The sequence below is a fragment of the Mytilus trossulus genome, chromosome 2, assembly GCF_036588685.1.
Source record: "Mytilus trossulus isolate FHL-02 chromosome 2, PNRI_Mtr1.1.1.hap1, whole genome shotgun sequence".
Taxonomy (NCBI): domain Eukaryota; kingdom Metazoa; phylum Mollusca; class Bivalvia; order Mytilida; family Mytilidae; genus Mytilus; species Mytilus trossulus.
Window position 1 is genome coordinate 79815072 of NC_086374.1, and position 16200 is coordinate 79831271.

The 16200-nt window shown below is 31.3% G+C and overlaps 1 protein-coding gene across 1 annotated transcript in view; it reads left to right on the top strand.

Moving 5' to 3' along the window:
• Positions 1-1600: 1600 nt before the first annotated feature.
• Positions 1601-16200, top strand: part of LOC134708083 (RNA-binding protein 33-like) — a 60985-nt gene continuing 46385 nt past the window's right edge. The window contains exons 1-7 of the mRNA XM_063568380.1: positions 1601-1762; positions 3902-4024; positions 9414-9471; positions 10539-10726; positions 12403-12496; positions 12903-12983; positions 14341-14509. Of these exons, the coding sequence (XP_063424450.1) occupies positions 3987-4024; positions 9414-9471; positions 10539-10726; positions 12403-12496; positions 12903-12983; positions 14341-14509 (628 nt within the window). The 5' untranslated portion in view covers positions 1601-1762; positions 3902-3986. The remainder of the gene's footprint in view (positions 1763-3901; positions 4025-9413; positions 9472-10538; positions 10727-12402; positions 12497-12902; positions 12984-14340; positions 14510-16200) is intronic.

Consider the following 16200-nt stretch of genomic DNA (forward strand, 5'->3'; position numbering starts at 1 on the left):
AAGTGGAGGAGATTTACATATAGAGACTGATGAAGAGGAACTTTAGTTCCTGTATCAGTAAAACAACCTAAGTAAACCTAAGTAAGAAACGCGCGTCTGGCGTATATACTAAATTTAGTCCTTGTATCTGTGATGAGTTTATTCAGTAGAGAACCTTCAGCAAAAAGAACTCACTCAGAAGTTTCAATGATGAATCCAACAGTAGTTTTGATATCAATGGTTAGAAAGATCTTGACGAGATCAAATTTGCATTGAGAGATGTAACAACCAAAGGTGACCTTAGTGAGGTAACAAAATATCTGGTCAAGACCTCTGAATTAGAAAACATCGTAAGTGAAGAAATTATTCAGCAAATTTCAATCATCTTTAAAAAAGAAAATGAATGATAAAATTTCCAAAATACAAAATGATATGGAAGAAAAAGTTGAATCATTGTCCATTGAGAATGAAGATTTGAAAAAAAAGCTTGAAATAAGTTCAAAACAATTTTCAGCAATGAAAACTGACTTAGTTGAAACAGTGAAAGTTGCTAAACAATCAAACATCAGTAGTAACTATAATGAACATTATTCTAGAAAAAAAACCAATATTAAAGTTTTTAACTTCCAAAGACGAGAAAAACAGAACCTCCGTCAGGACTTCATTAACATGGTAAAAATTTATCTGAAGGTAACTTTGGAGGAAAGAGATGTAGTTGCCATACACCGACTCCCAGGAGAACATGAACCAAGTCCTATGATTGTAAGACTTTACAACAGTGACACAAACTGAAAGAGAAAGGTTATGCGTGTGAGAAAAGAACTATGATTGAAATACCAAACCTGGTCTAAACGTTGGTTTTTTTCTAGTCTATTGTATAAGTTCCATATTCCTTTGGCTAACATCATTTCTAACATCAAAATTCACTTTGCCTGATAATCCCATATCTCTTGCACGTTAAAGACACCCTTGTAGATTTCGAAAAAGAGTAGGCTAATACCGCCACAAGGCAGCACTCGCACCCGTAAAGTGGAAAGGGATTAATATAAGTTGCAAAACTTGTTTCTCAATCCACTATAAATAAATATGTTTAAACTAATGGAAAACGTGACATCATCAGTACCGAAAAAAGCCACATCAGCCACACTAGAAGAGTTGAAGGCCAGCCTTACCATCCTACCAGAGGCCTTTACAGGAGCTACTCAAACATTGAACTCCTTAGATCCCAGATGACATATATATTATAATATGTTTCATTATGTTTGTTTGTCAATGTATTTGCCACAACCAAAATTGGTTTTTGTATGTTTTGCAAATAAAGATATTATAATATGTTTTAACAGAGACATATATTACGTTATGTAACGGCACGTGTTACGGTACCCGGTGAAATTTCACCGAATATGTCTCTGGTTTTAATTGTACACAATAATTACTGTAAATAGTTACTGCTGGTTTTGATAATGGAGGAGGGCGTTATTATACGAGCGATACTCATTTATACACTTAAAAAGTGTCCGACTTAAAAGTATTGAAAGAAGAAGATATGAAATCTTAAAGTTTTTAAAATTTCCCGCGCATGTTAGTTCGGAATACCTCTAAATATAGAGTAACTCGAAAAGCGGAAGTAAGCTACCATTTGCACGATGTCCGATTTGAGAGTAATTTAAAAGGAATAAATACATAATTCTAGAGGCATCTTCAAACCCATATTTTAAAATAAGAGCATCTTGTCCTTCTCTGGATCTCCCCATACTTAACAGGATAACCATTCAACTCACAGGTATTTCACTTGGGATAGTAAATAAAGTTATTGTAATCGACTAGCAATGCAATGACATGATATATGTTTATACATTGTAGAAAATTGAAAATAAATTAAAAAGACACCAAACAATTGTTTTTTTAGTGAGGTCCTTAAAAGGGGGTCCATGCCCCAAATACCTGTGGTCAGAATATAAGCATGTTACTTGAAAATACCACAGGAGTTAGAAATCATATCAATAAGGGGGTAAAAATATACCAAAGTCGACAATCACAGTAGAGCTTCTCTAGAAGTCTGTATAAATGTACCTAGGAAGTGAAACATAATATTTTACACTGCTTTATAAATTAGGTTTACTTGATGATCTGATGAATCGTGTCACTGTAAAGACAACATGATTTTATTAGGCAGTGTCTGCGCGTACCCGCATGCGGGTACGAATAGTCAAATTGCCGTTCTAGGCTGCGCGTACCCACATCCGGTTTTCTATTAAAATGCCATCGGATCAGGAATGAATCATGAAATATATATGGAATTTATCGATAATATGGAAATTTCGTGTAGAACGAGTGAACAGTATGAAAAATAATATTTTCAAATTGTATTTATTAAATAATGATACAAGTACATAATAAACATTGCAAAAGTAAATGCCAATGATGGAGATTGAAACTGTACAGTCCCTGTAAGAGAAAAACATGACAGAAATTAATACTTTTATAAAATTTAAATAATTATAAATATACCCATATGATATTTTAAAATAATTTGTTAGTAAAATGTATTAAAAACAGAATCTGAAAATTTAAAAATAATAAAATTTAAGCTTGAGTTTATAAAAATTAAAGAAGCAAGTAATAATATCAATTTAAACCAATTATAAAAGATTCATGTAACTAATTAAGATTTGGAACACATTTTACATATATATCCAATATGATTGTTTTGGCTGCTATAGACTCCGAATTTCTTTTATACAATTGTATGCAATTTAACCCTATCAAGATAGTTCTGTACACATTTATCTAATTCATGATAAGTCTGAAATGTCTTCCCCACAGTTAAATGAGTTATAATACATGTATCACTCTCTTCACTTTTAAGAATATTTACTAACTGAGAAAAAACTGTTCACTTACACTTACCTATATAGTATATGTGTATATTAATAAAAATTCTGAGTAGTTTTAATCAATTTATTCACTAATTGCAACACATTCCATATATATTTCACGTTTCATTCCCAATCCAACGGCATTTCATTATAAAACCGGATATGGGTACGCGCAGCCTAGAACGACAATTTGACTATTCGTACCCGCATGCGGGTACACGCAGACACTGCCATTTTATTAGCCAGTTTATTTTTAAATAATGAACAATTAATGTGCCTTTATTGCTTATTGAGTAAGCCATAAAACTTGATAAAAGATTCTTATTGTGGCAAAATCGTCTTTGTTGAAAGAACACAATGTATGACCTGACCATGCTGACTGGACTGTAATAGAAACACAAAATAACAAGTATTTTCTTCATACTTTTTCGTACAACATGTATGTACGTTTTATTTCAAAGATAAAGGCATAGGACATAAACATATAAGATAATAATTATCTTATTAGAAATGATATTGTACTTCACATCTTTATCTGTCAAAGAAAGGAAAACATTTGTTCTATTTTTAATACTGTGATTTTAAAGCACACCTGTGCAACCAAGATTGATTAAATGTTCATAGGTAAATTATCTGGGTAATCCGATTATGTTGTTACGCGTCGTTAATTTATAGTACATCTGATGGCAATAAACAAATTAACAGCCACACCGTGTTTGGAGAGAATCTTTGGAGGACTTTTTTGGGAGTGAAATCCCCGGTACTCGGTGTGATTCAGGAAAAAACAATATCGAACTGATCCATTTGAAGGGTACTGTAGTTTTAAAATATTCAAGTATCCTCCTTACCGAACTAAAAGACAATTTAAGGGTTGGTATTGATTTGTAACATAAAAAGAATGGCCAACGTAGATGCAAGGATCTTGTCATTATAAGGGAGGGATAAATAAATCTATCTTTGTAAAGAATCTCTGATTCAAACAAAAAATTCTCTGAACATGCTGAAACTGACCTGACATGTAATTTTTGTTATTCTTTTTACAGATACTTGTATCTTAGACTTACCAAGCCCAAGGGAAATGAGTAGAATGGAATAGATAACTGAATCTTTGGTATTTTCATTGTAAATATGCCAAGAAAAAGACCAACAGAGACTTCATGGGATAGGTATGTATACTACCGTAAATACTTAAGTTATCCTACTGGGGTTTAAGTTTTTATATCGGATATACTAGAATTTAACGTTGAAGTTCATATCTTAATTATGAGTAGGATTGGATTGACTTCTCAGGGTTTTCACTCAGGCAAGTCCATGAGTCCTGTACTCTTCATTTCAAAGACTTCTGAGTGCAAAGATGCATCAAGATTGTGAAATGTTGTATAAAATGAGCACATATGTCGTCATTTAAAAACAAAATTTTTAAAATACTCTAAAGGAGTATGTTCGGTAATGTCCTAAAATGGCCCCCTTTTTTAGCGTAAATTTTAAATTAGGATTTATTGACCAATATCCCAATATTTTATAGCTAGTACAGTGACTAGATAGGAAATAAGCCATTTTGTTGAAAAACTTGCGTTTTTGCAGTTCATTATGACGTCAGAAGTTGTACTCTTATTGATCTTTCACGAAAAAATCAATGAAAGTGGGTAAAATTTCCATAGATTATTGGACAAAAGCATAGAGCGCATACGTTGACAACGTAGATATTTTAAAATAATGTTTATGAAGACATTTCACATGTCTTATTTTAATATTAAGTTTGTCGACGCCTGCGCTCTATGTTTCCTGGTCCTTAATTTGGTTGAAATCCAGCTGATTTATTCAAATTTCACCAAAATCCCTTATCTTGACCTTTTTGGGATGTATAAACCAACGTGTTAGAATTAATCTTTGACAAAAACAGTTCTGTTTCCCTTAATTAGCTTTCTCACTCGTCTTTAAGGCAACTTAAAACATTTATTGTCTTGTAACTATGAACTTTATAATTGAGGCCAAATATGGCCCTTACCGAACTTACTCCTTTGATTTCATTTTTGTCGAGCCTTCGACTTTTGTCGAAAAAGCGAGACTAAGCGATCCTACATTCCGTCGTCGTCGTCGGCGGCGTCCACAAATATTCACTCTGTGGTTAAAGTTTTTGAAATTTTAATAACTTTCTTAAACTATACTGGATTACTTCCAAACGTGGACAGAAGCTTGTTTATGATCATAAGATAGTATCCAGAAGTAAATTTGGTAAAAATAAAATTCTATTTTTTCCGTATTTTACTTATAAATGGACTTAGTTTTTATGGTGGAAACATTACATTCACTCTGTGGTTAAAGTTTTTAAAATTTTAATAACTTTCTTAAACTATCCTGGGTTTGTACCAAACATGGACAGAAGCTTGTTTATGATCTAAAGATAATATACAGAAGTAAATTTTGTAAAAAAATAAATCTGTTTTTTCCATATTTTACTTTTAAATGGACTTAAATTTTCTGCCAGGAAACAACACATTTGCTCTGTGGTTAAATTTTTTAAAAATTTAATAACTTTCTTATACTCCTTTTACTTTGTACCAAACTTAGACAGAAGCTTATTTATGATCAAAAGCTAGAATTAAGAAGGAAATTTTGTTAATATTTTGTACCTGTGTATCTGTATTTTACTTATAAATGGACTTAGTTTTTCTTCCAGTTAACATAAGTTTTTCTTCCAGTTAACATAGCATACAGTCTGCAGTTAAAGTTTTTAAACATTTATTAGATTCATAAACTATCCTGGATTTTTACCAAACTTGGACAGAACTTCAGAAGCTTCTTACAATCAAAAGATAGTATCAAAAGGAACATTTTTTATTGATTTTTTTCCTCATTTTTGTTGAGCCTGTGATTTTCAGCAAAAGTAGGCGAGACACTGGGTTCCGCGGAACCCTTACAAATTTTTATGCTCTATTCTGTATTTATCATTTGTCTATACAGAACTCTGTCAATCTTAAAAATGTATATCATAAGATTAATGCAAATGTTTATCATAATTAAGTCTAAAAATATCAATTATTTTTCTCTGTCAAATCCCAGCTGAATGTTAAATATTTTGTCTTAAAACATGTAAAAAGAAATGCACATGTATGTGATTTTATTTCATGGACATGATCCATGGATGATTTTTTTTCAAGTAAATATCAATCCAGTGGCGTAGCTTCCATTGAGGCAATGAGGCAACTGCCTCACTAGTTTTTTTTGGCCAAAAAAAAAAAATATGAAATATTTTCATGTACTTGACACTTAGTTTTATTTCAAATAAGAAAATACTAGATCATCGTCTTTTTCTGTGAAGCTTTTTTACGGAAACATACATTGTCGCCCGTCAATGGTATTATAAATTCATGAAATTTGTAAAAAGTTGTTGACGATCCAAAATTGGAAATCATGGACAAATATCTTATTAAAAAAAGAAAGACAGTCACTGCAGAATCCACGGATAATATTGATCCGGGTATATTAATATATAATAGTTCTTTAGTATCTTTATATCCGATTTATTGTGTATAGATCTTTAAATTGTCTATGAAACAGGCGCGGATTCAGATGGAAGAAAAAATGGGGGAGGGTCGGACCCGGCATACGCCCCCTAAACATGCACTTTTTTTAGCATATACTTGTCATTGTTTCGCCCCCTAGTATTTAAACCTGGATCCACCCTGTGACATACTAATGTGTGTTCCCAATAAAAAAAAAAGAGAAAGTCCAGGGTCGGAGACATATCGGTAGAAATATTTACACCCCCTTTTTGTTTTTAAAGTCGGTAACTACATGTACAAATAACATAAGCTCTGTAGGGCTATTTTAAACCGACACACAAACATGAGACAAATATACAAACAGTACAATATTAAAAATTAATAACATGTATGTCTGTCTGTCCGTCCTTTATACCACTTTGATAGGCAATATTTCATTTTCTTACGGAAAGACGGTCGTATCAGACGTTCATGATGAGCAACAAAAAAACTGTCAACGATTAACTTGCATGAACTTATTTTACAATCTGACTTTTTTTTTGCAGTTATATCCAAAACCCATGAAGAAGCTTCATGTAGCGACTCTCAAGATTCTGAAACAAACCCAAATACAAAAACCCAAACACAAACACAGTCTCTTGATCCAGTTGGTTTTATAGGAAAATCTTTAAATGATACACTTAAAAGTACAATTCTTGGTTCAAAATGGACACCAGAAAAAGGAAAATTTTCATTTCCTCTTACACACGGTAGAATATATAATGTAGCCTGGGAAGATAAATTCAATTGGCTAAGGTATTCTCCTTCTACAGATTCTGCTTTCTGTGCTCTCTGCATAGCGTTTGGTGAATGTAAGTCTTCTGGTGGCTATTCAGACAAATTTTCCTCGTCTGGAATGAAAGACGGGAAAAATGCTGTCGGGGCTAAAAGAGGAACTGTTTTTATACATCAAGAATCTAGTGGCCACAAGGACGCTTTGCTCAAATCGTCGAACTTTCTACAAATCATTGAGGGAGGGGAAAAAAACATCAAGTGTAGTATTTCTAAGGCTTACGAAGATAATATTAAGAAAAATCAACAGATAATTCTCAATATTATCGACGTTATCGTAGTCATGGGTCTACGTAACATACCACTTCGAGGTCATATTAAATTGGGATAAAGACGCTAAACGTGAAGATGGGAATTTTGATTTTTTCGTCCATTGGAAAGCCGAAGACAAACCCGTCCTTAAACAACATTTAGCTACAGCAGCATACAGCGATATGGCGATAAGGCATTAGGTTGTAATCACAAATTATACATTTAAATCCAGGAAAACGCGTTTCAGGCCCTCAAACACCCCTTAAAAAAAATTTCGCCTCGCTCCGCTCGGCTCAAATTTTGCCTCACTATATAGAAGACCCAAGCTACGCCCCTGCAATCTTGTTTGTTGTTAGTGATTTGAAATCATGTTCCATATACATTTTTGTGTTTGCAATAAATTTAAAACAGAGAGTGCAAGTATTAAAAGGACTTAGATTATTAACTTGGATTATTTGTAATCTTCAATTTTTCACTTATTCTTACAACATTTGTATAAACTTCAAGATTATAAAAAAACGTTTTTTTTCTAAAGTGAACATTGATTGGTTAAATATTTCTCAGTGTGTTTGAATTTGTTTGTTAGCCTTTTGGTCATGAATGTTTGTCTCTAATATTTAATTAACTGTGCATTTGTATTCAGATATCACAGATCAAATTTATTCGTTCATTGTGTAATCATACGTTTTTTGATTGAGTTAAGTCTGCCAATTGATATTTTATATGTTTTTCTATGTTGTGATGTTATGCTATTGTTTCAGAAAAAGGGAGAAGGTTTCGGCCCATTAAAACGTTTAATCCCGCTGCAAATGTTTGCACCTGTCCTAAGTCAGGAATCTGATGTACAGTAGTTGTCGTTTGTTTATGTAATATATATGTGTTTCTCGTTTCTCGTTTTGTTTATATAGATTAGACCGTTGGTTTTCCCGTTTGAATGGTTTTACACTAGTAATTTTGGGGCCCTTTATAGCTTGTTGTTCGGTGTGAGCCAAGGCTCCCTGTTGAAGGCCGTACTTTAACCTATAATGGTTTAATTTTTAAATTGTTATTTGGATGGAGAGTTGTCTCATTGGCACTCACACCACATCTTCCTATATCTAATTAATCAGTCTGCACCAAAACCTTTCAAACATTATAGCTGTGAAATGTGTGACAAAGAACAGTGATCCAGCTTGAATTTCAGGGTAGAATCTTGTTAGTTGATGAAGGGCACTTTAGTGCAATCCTCCAGATTTTCAGAGCACAGCCATGACAATTACAAAGTAAAATGACAAAAATACCAATTCTGATAAATCCCTTCCTATATTAAATGTACCTATAAAATGAGCCATGGAGAGGTTTTTTCAGCTTTTCAGACAATTATTCAAATGTTATAGGAGCAATTTTAATGAAACTTTGAGGAATTGATGTTCGCTCCTTTCCCATTTTTATAAATTTTTCAAATATTAATTTCTGAGTTATAGGGTTTTATTCATTCATAAAGGGAGATTTTCTAGTTTAAGCTAAAAGCAGTTGTCATTAAACTAGGTTTATATTAATTAACATACATGTACATTGTATCCTCCCTTTAAGTTTTTATAGATTTCTGATATGGTATTGAAGAGTTATGGAACTTTATTCTTTGAAAGATCAACTGGATTATCATGCACTCATGACACAGCTCTTTATTTATCTTATAAATTCAAACGTTAACTATGGCATTAAACAATCAAGACTCAAACTTCAATAATGACTGAAATTGGTTAATGAAGAGAAAAAATAAAATGTTGATGTGATTACCTTTTATTTTTATATAAAATTGATTGTAATTAGAGGCTTAAAAACATGCAGTAGATTTTTCTTCTGAGTTCCATCCTTCTATGGCCTAAGATCGGTCTTTTGCTCTTAAAGGTTTAAATTTTAACACTGCTGCTAGATATTGCATATTCAATGGAACATTTTTTTAATATCTAATCATATTTTTCAGTGATGAAGATGAGCTGTTAAATGAAACTGATACATTTAGTATAACATCTCGTTCAAAGGTGAGTACTTCTATTTAGAAAATGAAGAAGTGTATCAGACAAATGTAAAAAATATATGGGTTCTTGCTTAATAGTTAAATCACACAAAAAAAATCTTGTTTGACTAGCTGCTCTCAATTGTCAATCAGATTCAGATAAGCTTTAAACATGTTAAAGTCATATGATACTTCCAAGTCTAACAAAAAGATAAATCTGTTTTATATACCTTAAATGCTAAGTTTGACTATATGACCATATAAAAACACATGCAAGTAGACTTTGTTTTAAAAGAAAATCCTTCATTTTATCAGAATCTTCACAAATGTATTACAATTGATTTTGTCTTCCTGTACTCTGATTCACAGACAGCTTTTCTGTATGCATTGACCTTTACCATGACACCTTGTTTGAAATTTTGGCAATTGCATTATCTTTGGTTTTGAAAAACGCTTGTAAAATAAAAGAAAACAAGTAAAAAAAAACACTGCTCACTCTAACCAGACTATACCTTCCTATTGGTGTATTTATACCCCCCTTTCACTTTAAAAAAAAGTGGGGGTTTACAACTTTACCTTTGTCTGTCATTCCATCTGTCAGTCATTCGATCCCTTGAAAAAAAAAATCACATTTTTTTCAGGAACTGCAATGTACATCATTTATATGTATTTCAGAAATTTGTTTCAGGGTTTATATAAGTCAGCTATACCATGTAATGCATTTTCAAATTCATCACTCAGCAGCTCCCTGTTTACCGTACACTTACATGTTTTTACACTATTAAAATCATCCAGTTGTGGCGGTGGTATAATCAGTGAGCATTAGCCTGCAGTTTCACTTGTTTTAGTGGCCAAATCATATATATATTCGAATACTTACAAAATAGTAAAAAAACAAAAATACCGAACTACAAGGAAAATTTTAAACAGAAAGTCCCTTCTAAATCAAAAGCTAAAATACATCAAACTATTGGAAATAAACTGTCATAAAACAGAGATTTTGATTTATAAATACAAACCCCAAAATGGGATGGAAAATAAGAATTGAAACATGAACATGATGAACAAAACTTTGTTGGTTTTATTGTTTAGGAATTTGATGAGGAATTAGATGAAGAAGCCTTACTTGGTTCAGATGAAGAAACAGAAAATGATAAAGTTTCCATAGGAGAATCTCTGTCAGCTAAAGATACAACCAAATATGGAAAACCAATTGCCACTGTAACATCTATGACAAATGCCAGAAGAATTTCCCCTATTAACTGGGACCAAAATGCTAAGTGAGTTAGTGAGAATTTCAAAAAAATTAATTGAACAGTATTACGAAAAATGCCATTGAAATTATAAACAAGACAGTTTGTGTAAAATTGGAATATGAAACTTCAAATTAAAAAAAATGAAACATATGTTTTTTTTATTACTTAATGGCTAGTTTTTATTATTTATACATACAAATTTAAAAAAAAAAAAATCTTTAATTTTTTCAAATTTACAAAAAGGAATACCTTTTTATACGTCCATCTTTGAAGGGAAGTATTGTGGTACACAAATGTCTGACGTCCATCTGTCTGGCGTCCACATGTTGCACCATAACCTTAGAACCACTCATAAAAATTTCATGAAACTAATCATAGTTGATTCTTATGATGGTCAAAAGATCTGTATATATTTTGGAGAAAATAAGATTTAAACTTTTGAGTTAAGGGACTCTATTACTGAAACAGGGGTGTTTTTTTCAAGTCACAGTATCTCAAAAAAAGATTTATGATTATTGGTTAAAACTTCACACACTTCTTTAATAGTTATATTAAACTCACACTTCTTAGATATGTTAATGTTAAGATCTGCATACTTTGTGGTGATGATTCAAAATTTTATTTTAGAGTGATTGAGTTTATTGTGTAAAAAGGGGGGGGGGGGGGTCACATGTCGCACTGTATCTCTTACCATTAATGATTATTGCTTAAAACTTTACACACTTCTTAGTTATATTAGTCTTAAGATCTGTAAACTTTTGGGGGATGTTTCAAAATTTCAATTTAGAGTTGTTGAGTTTTTTGTAAAAAAGGTTTTTTTTTCACATGTCGTGCTGTATCATTAACCATTTATGATTATTGCATAAAACTTCATGCGCTTGTGGTGCAGCTGTTTATTTAATTGTTAGCTTCCAGCCAACAATTCCCCAACATGTTTTCCTATACAGTTACCGCCATATTTTCACCACAACACTGACCAAGTGAATTATTTTTTTATGATGATAGGATAAGGATATGTAAAAAAATGATAAAAATTGTGCACAGTAGACCTAGTTTATGATCTATGCATGCATTGGTTCAAGAATTGGATAAAGAATATTGAACAAGTTGAAATGCATTTAATAATGGACTATTCTGTTTTGTTTATTGTTTGACTAGTTAATACAGTCATGGGACAAAAGTGAGTTCCCACTCAAAAAATGTCCTATCATTTCAACCAAAATCGATATTTTTCAAAGAAATATTACCAACTAACTGTATGAGCGATTTTTATAAAATAGATACCAAAAGATGTAAAAAAGTCTGAAATTTATTGTTTATTCAGTCATAATTTTCTTGAGTTTTGTTTTCATCATCTGATAAGTAAAACTCAAATGCAAATTTTTACGAATTTAATTTGGTTAGAATGATAGCAAACTTTTCAAGTTTGTTTTTTTCATTGTGTTTATCTCGTCAGAAAATTAAAATGAGCATGAATAATGTTATAACCAAATAAACAATAAAACTTCAGATATTTCTACATCTTTTGGTATCTATATTTAGAAAATGGCTCATAAAGTTACTTCGTAATAATTTTTTGAAAATTATCAATTTTAGTTGAAATGATAGGACTTTTTTGGACTGGGAACTCACTTTTGTCCAATGACATTAAAACAATAAAGTCTTGGCTATTAATCCATATATTAAATGTTTTGTTTTAGTAAATCTGATGACTTTGAATTTGAAGAGACTGCTGATGATATTGAGTTATATGCCCCTGATGATAGTACTGATTTTGATGTTGGTACTTCACAGGTAAGTTTTGTGGTCAGATATTACCAATAACCACCATATTCCCATCTAAAAAAGTTATCTAAAAGTCACTAGTAAATTTACAGATTTTTTTTTCAATTATAATGAAATATACATTTATTACTAATATTTGAGGCTGTAATTTAGATGTAAGTCGTTCAGTCATTCAGTGGATCACTTTAAATAATAAAGAGATCAATACAAATTTTGATATCAATGCAGATTTTAGCTTAGTAATATTTCTTCCTTGGACAAACAACTGGATATTTCTCCACAAGGCAACCCATATGGTATGAGCCCTAGGCTATAATTAATGTTTATATGAAAGGACTATTGGCATGATATTTCTATTGTTACAATTTAAGGGCTATTGAGGGACTACATGTATTATATTTCTATTGTATTTAAGGATTATCAGCCGTACACAGAAGAGCCTGCAGTAGAAGAATCGATTAATGAAGAAGCAGAAGAAACAGAGACAACATTTGATGTAAAATTTTTTAATATTGAATGAAATTTCACCATCAAATATATTTTGTCTGATATCTGACTGACTTATTTCTGGATGATGTTAATTAATCAGTACAATTCAATTTAAATAAAGAAAACAAGAGTGCTACATTTAACTTCATTTTAAGGAGACTCGAGGGTACAAAATTTCAGAAAAAATTTAAACAATTTTTTTCATTACAAATTTTATGCATAACTTATTATTTATTAGTTGTTTCTTTATCATATTGTAAAAAAAATCATTAAAAAAATCAATTGTTTTGGTCCATGATGACTTTTAAAATGTATATGGACCATAATTTGCTATTGGGCTCCGTTTCCTATAACTATAGAAAAGTGATAAACGTGTAACTACATCTAAAGATGCCATTATTTTTATCAACATACAAGTGTATGCTACTCTTCCCTAGAAAAAAAATTGAAATATACGAATTTCAAAGATTCTATAACCGTATTTTTGTGTCGTTTCTTTTTGCTTCCGAAGAGCTTTCTTATGGTTTCCTGTCACGTTTAAAAAAAACTTCAGTTGAACATTGAAAATAGGTTTTAAATATTAACATGAAGCAAGTAACACACGTAATGGTGTTCATTTATGTCTTTTGAAATATATTGTGCAAAATAAAGAAAATCCAGATTGGTTTCCTGTTTGGTTTCCTGTCACGTAAACGGTGAATCAAAATGTATTAATTATTTCTTGAAAAACTCAATTGTTCCATTCATACTATTCTAACACCAACAGAACCCACCGAATAAAAGTTAAAGTTTTAGAACTTATATAAAAGGATACAAAAAGAAACCAAAGGCCGAATACCAAATTATGGTCCATATATGATTGAAAAAGCTTCAAATTATCTCCCTTTGGTGCAAAAATGCCATTTTTTTGCCATAAAAATTGAAATATCTTTTTTAATTCATGGGTGACCTATATATATTTTTTTTTCTTATAAGCTGTACTTTAATTAAATTATTGTAAAATTTGAGGGATGTCTGTAATTTAGTTCTTTTTTTATTTCGATATTACCTTTATTTCTCCTATTAAAAGTACCTTTACAAAAATGTATGTTTCTTTCGAAAGCAGATTGTGAACTATATGAACGGTGACCCCATATTTTTATTTTATTTTTCTATTAAGTATATGATTAAGTGCATTTATAGAAAAATATAGCCAAATCCTGTATTTAAAAAAAAATTGATTATACCAGCGAGCCCCCTTAACCAGTTTTAATTCAAAGGGGTCTTTTCATAGAATTATAACTTGGTTTGCACTGATCTTCAGTTTAACAATACAATTTCTTATTATCTCTTATTTTCAAAGATGTGACTTTTTGTATTGACAGCAATCTCATGTGACTGCTGACACAACTCGTGATGAATCTGATGAAAGTGAAGATGAGGAGGACACAAGACGAGGTCGCTTTAAATCGGAAAGACAAGATATTGTCACAAGTACAACAAAAACAAAAACTACTAAGCAAGCAGCTTCTGCAGATATCCCAGACAATCTAGGTAAGACAAGTGACAGCTTCTACAGATATTCCAGACAATCTAGGTAAGACAATTGACAGCTTCTGTAGATATTCCAGACAATCTAGGTAAGGCAATTGACAGCTTCTGTAGATATTCCAGACAATCTAGGTAATACAATTGACAGCTTCTGTAGATATTCCAGGCAATCTAGGTATAAATACAATTGACAGCTTCTGTAGATACTCCAGACAATCTAGGTAATACAATTGACAGCTTCTGTAGATATTCCAGACAATCTAGGTAATTCAATTGACAGCTTCTGTAGATATTCCAGACAATCTAGGTAATACAATTGACAGCTTCTGTAGATATTCCAGACAATCTAGGTAATACAATTGACAGCTGTTTCATTCTTCACCAGTTTTGATGTCTCAAAAATATAAATATTTGTAATTTGGATCAATTTAACTTGGTATAAAAAAGAACAAGTTTAATTTAGTTTTTTTTAGGCACCACCTAGTGGCCTTATATTTTTGGGTCTGTGTGTCCGTCTGTTTGTTTGTCTGTTTGCTTGTTCCTATGTCCTTCTGTCACTTTTCAGGTTAAAGTGTTTGTTCAAGGTAGTTTTTGATGAAGTTGAAGGCCAATCAACTTGAAACTTAGTATACATATTTCCTATTGGATGATCTTTCTAATTTAATGCCAAATTAGAGTTTGACCCTTATTTCAAAGTCCTCTGAAAATAATGATATAAATGGTGCATCCAAGTACTTTGGACACATTTTTTTTTACGTCAAGAGATAACCTGGTATATGCAGGGTTCTTGTCTAAATTTGAGTATTTATAACAGTTAATAGAATAGAAAAGTGAAAATTTATGAAGAATGGTCTAGTGTCTTAGATAATAGTAATTCACATCAGCTGCTAAAAAAAGTAAAATCACAAATAAATACTGAGCTCTGAGGAAAACTCAGAAAAGTCCCTAATCAAAAGCTGAAACACATCATACAAATGGATTACAAATAAAATAAAATGAAGAAATTGATTTTGTGGCAGTTACAAACAGGAAAATACCAGGTCTTAAAAAAATTAAGTTCCATTATTGTACATTCCAATTTAGTAGTTAATTTGAATCATACAAAAGTGTCGTCAGATCTTCACAAATTAAATATTAAATATTTTTATTATGTAATTATCAAAATCAGCCACAATGAACAATAGGAAACAGTCAAACATTTTCCTGGATAATTGTCCTTATGGGCTATTCAATTCGGCTAGATATTCTGCTAATGGATTAATAATTAGGTCTTTCCACTTTTCTGTGGAAAGACCTATTGTATTTCTTCTGATTATTTAAAAAAAAATTTCCTACCACTTCTTGAAATTTTTGTTTCGCAATAAATATGTCTCTAAGATATATTGTATATATATTGTATCGTAAAATTTACACGCTTTTAAATTTCACCCTGCTAAGCCGAACCATTTTCTTTGTAAGAGTTATCTCCCTATTCACTGTTTATCAAATGTGTGCATCTCCTCCGTAACAAAAATAGATATCGACAAAATTATTTTTACAATTTGTTCATTACATCGTCAGAAATTTTGGGCTAATTTGGATCAAAGCGATTCGATGAAATTTTATAGGAGTTATCAAAGTGCAAAATGTCTGCTTTATTGTAATGAAGATCTGCTACATTTAGTATGATACAACTTAATGGCATCTTATAGGAG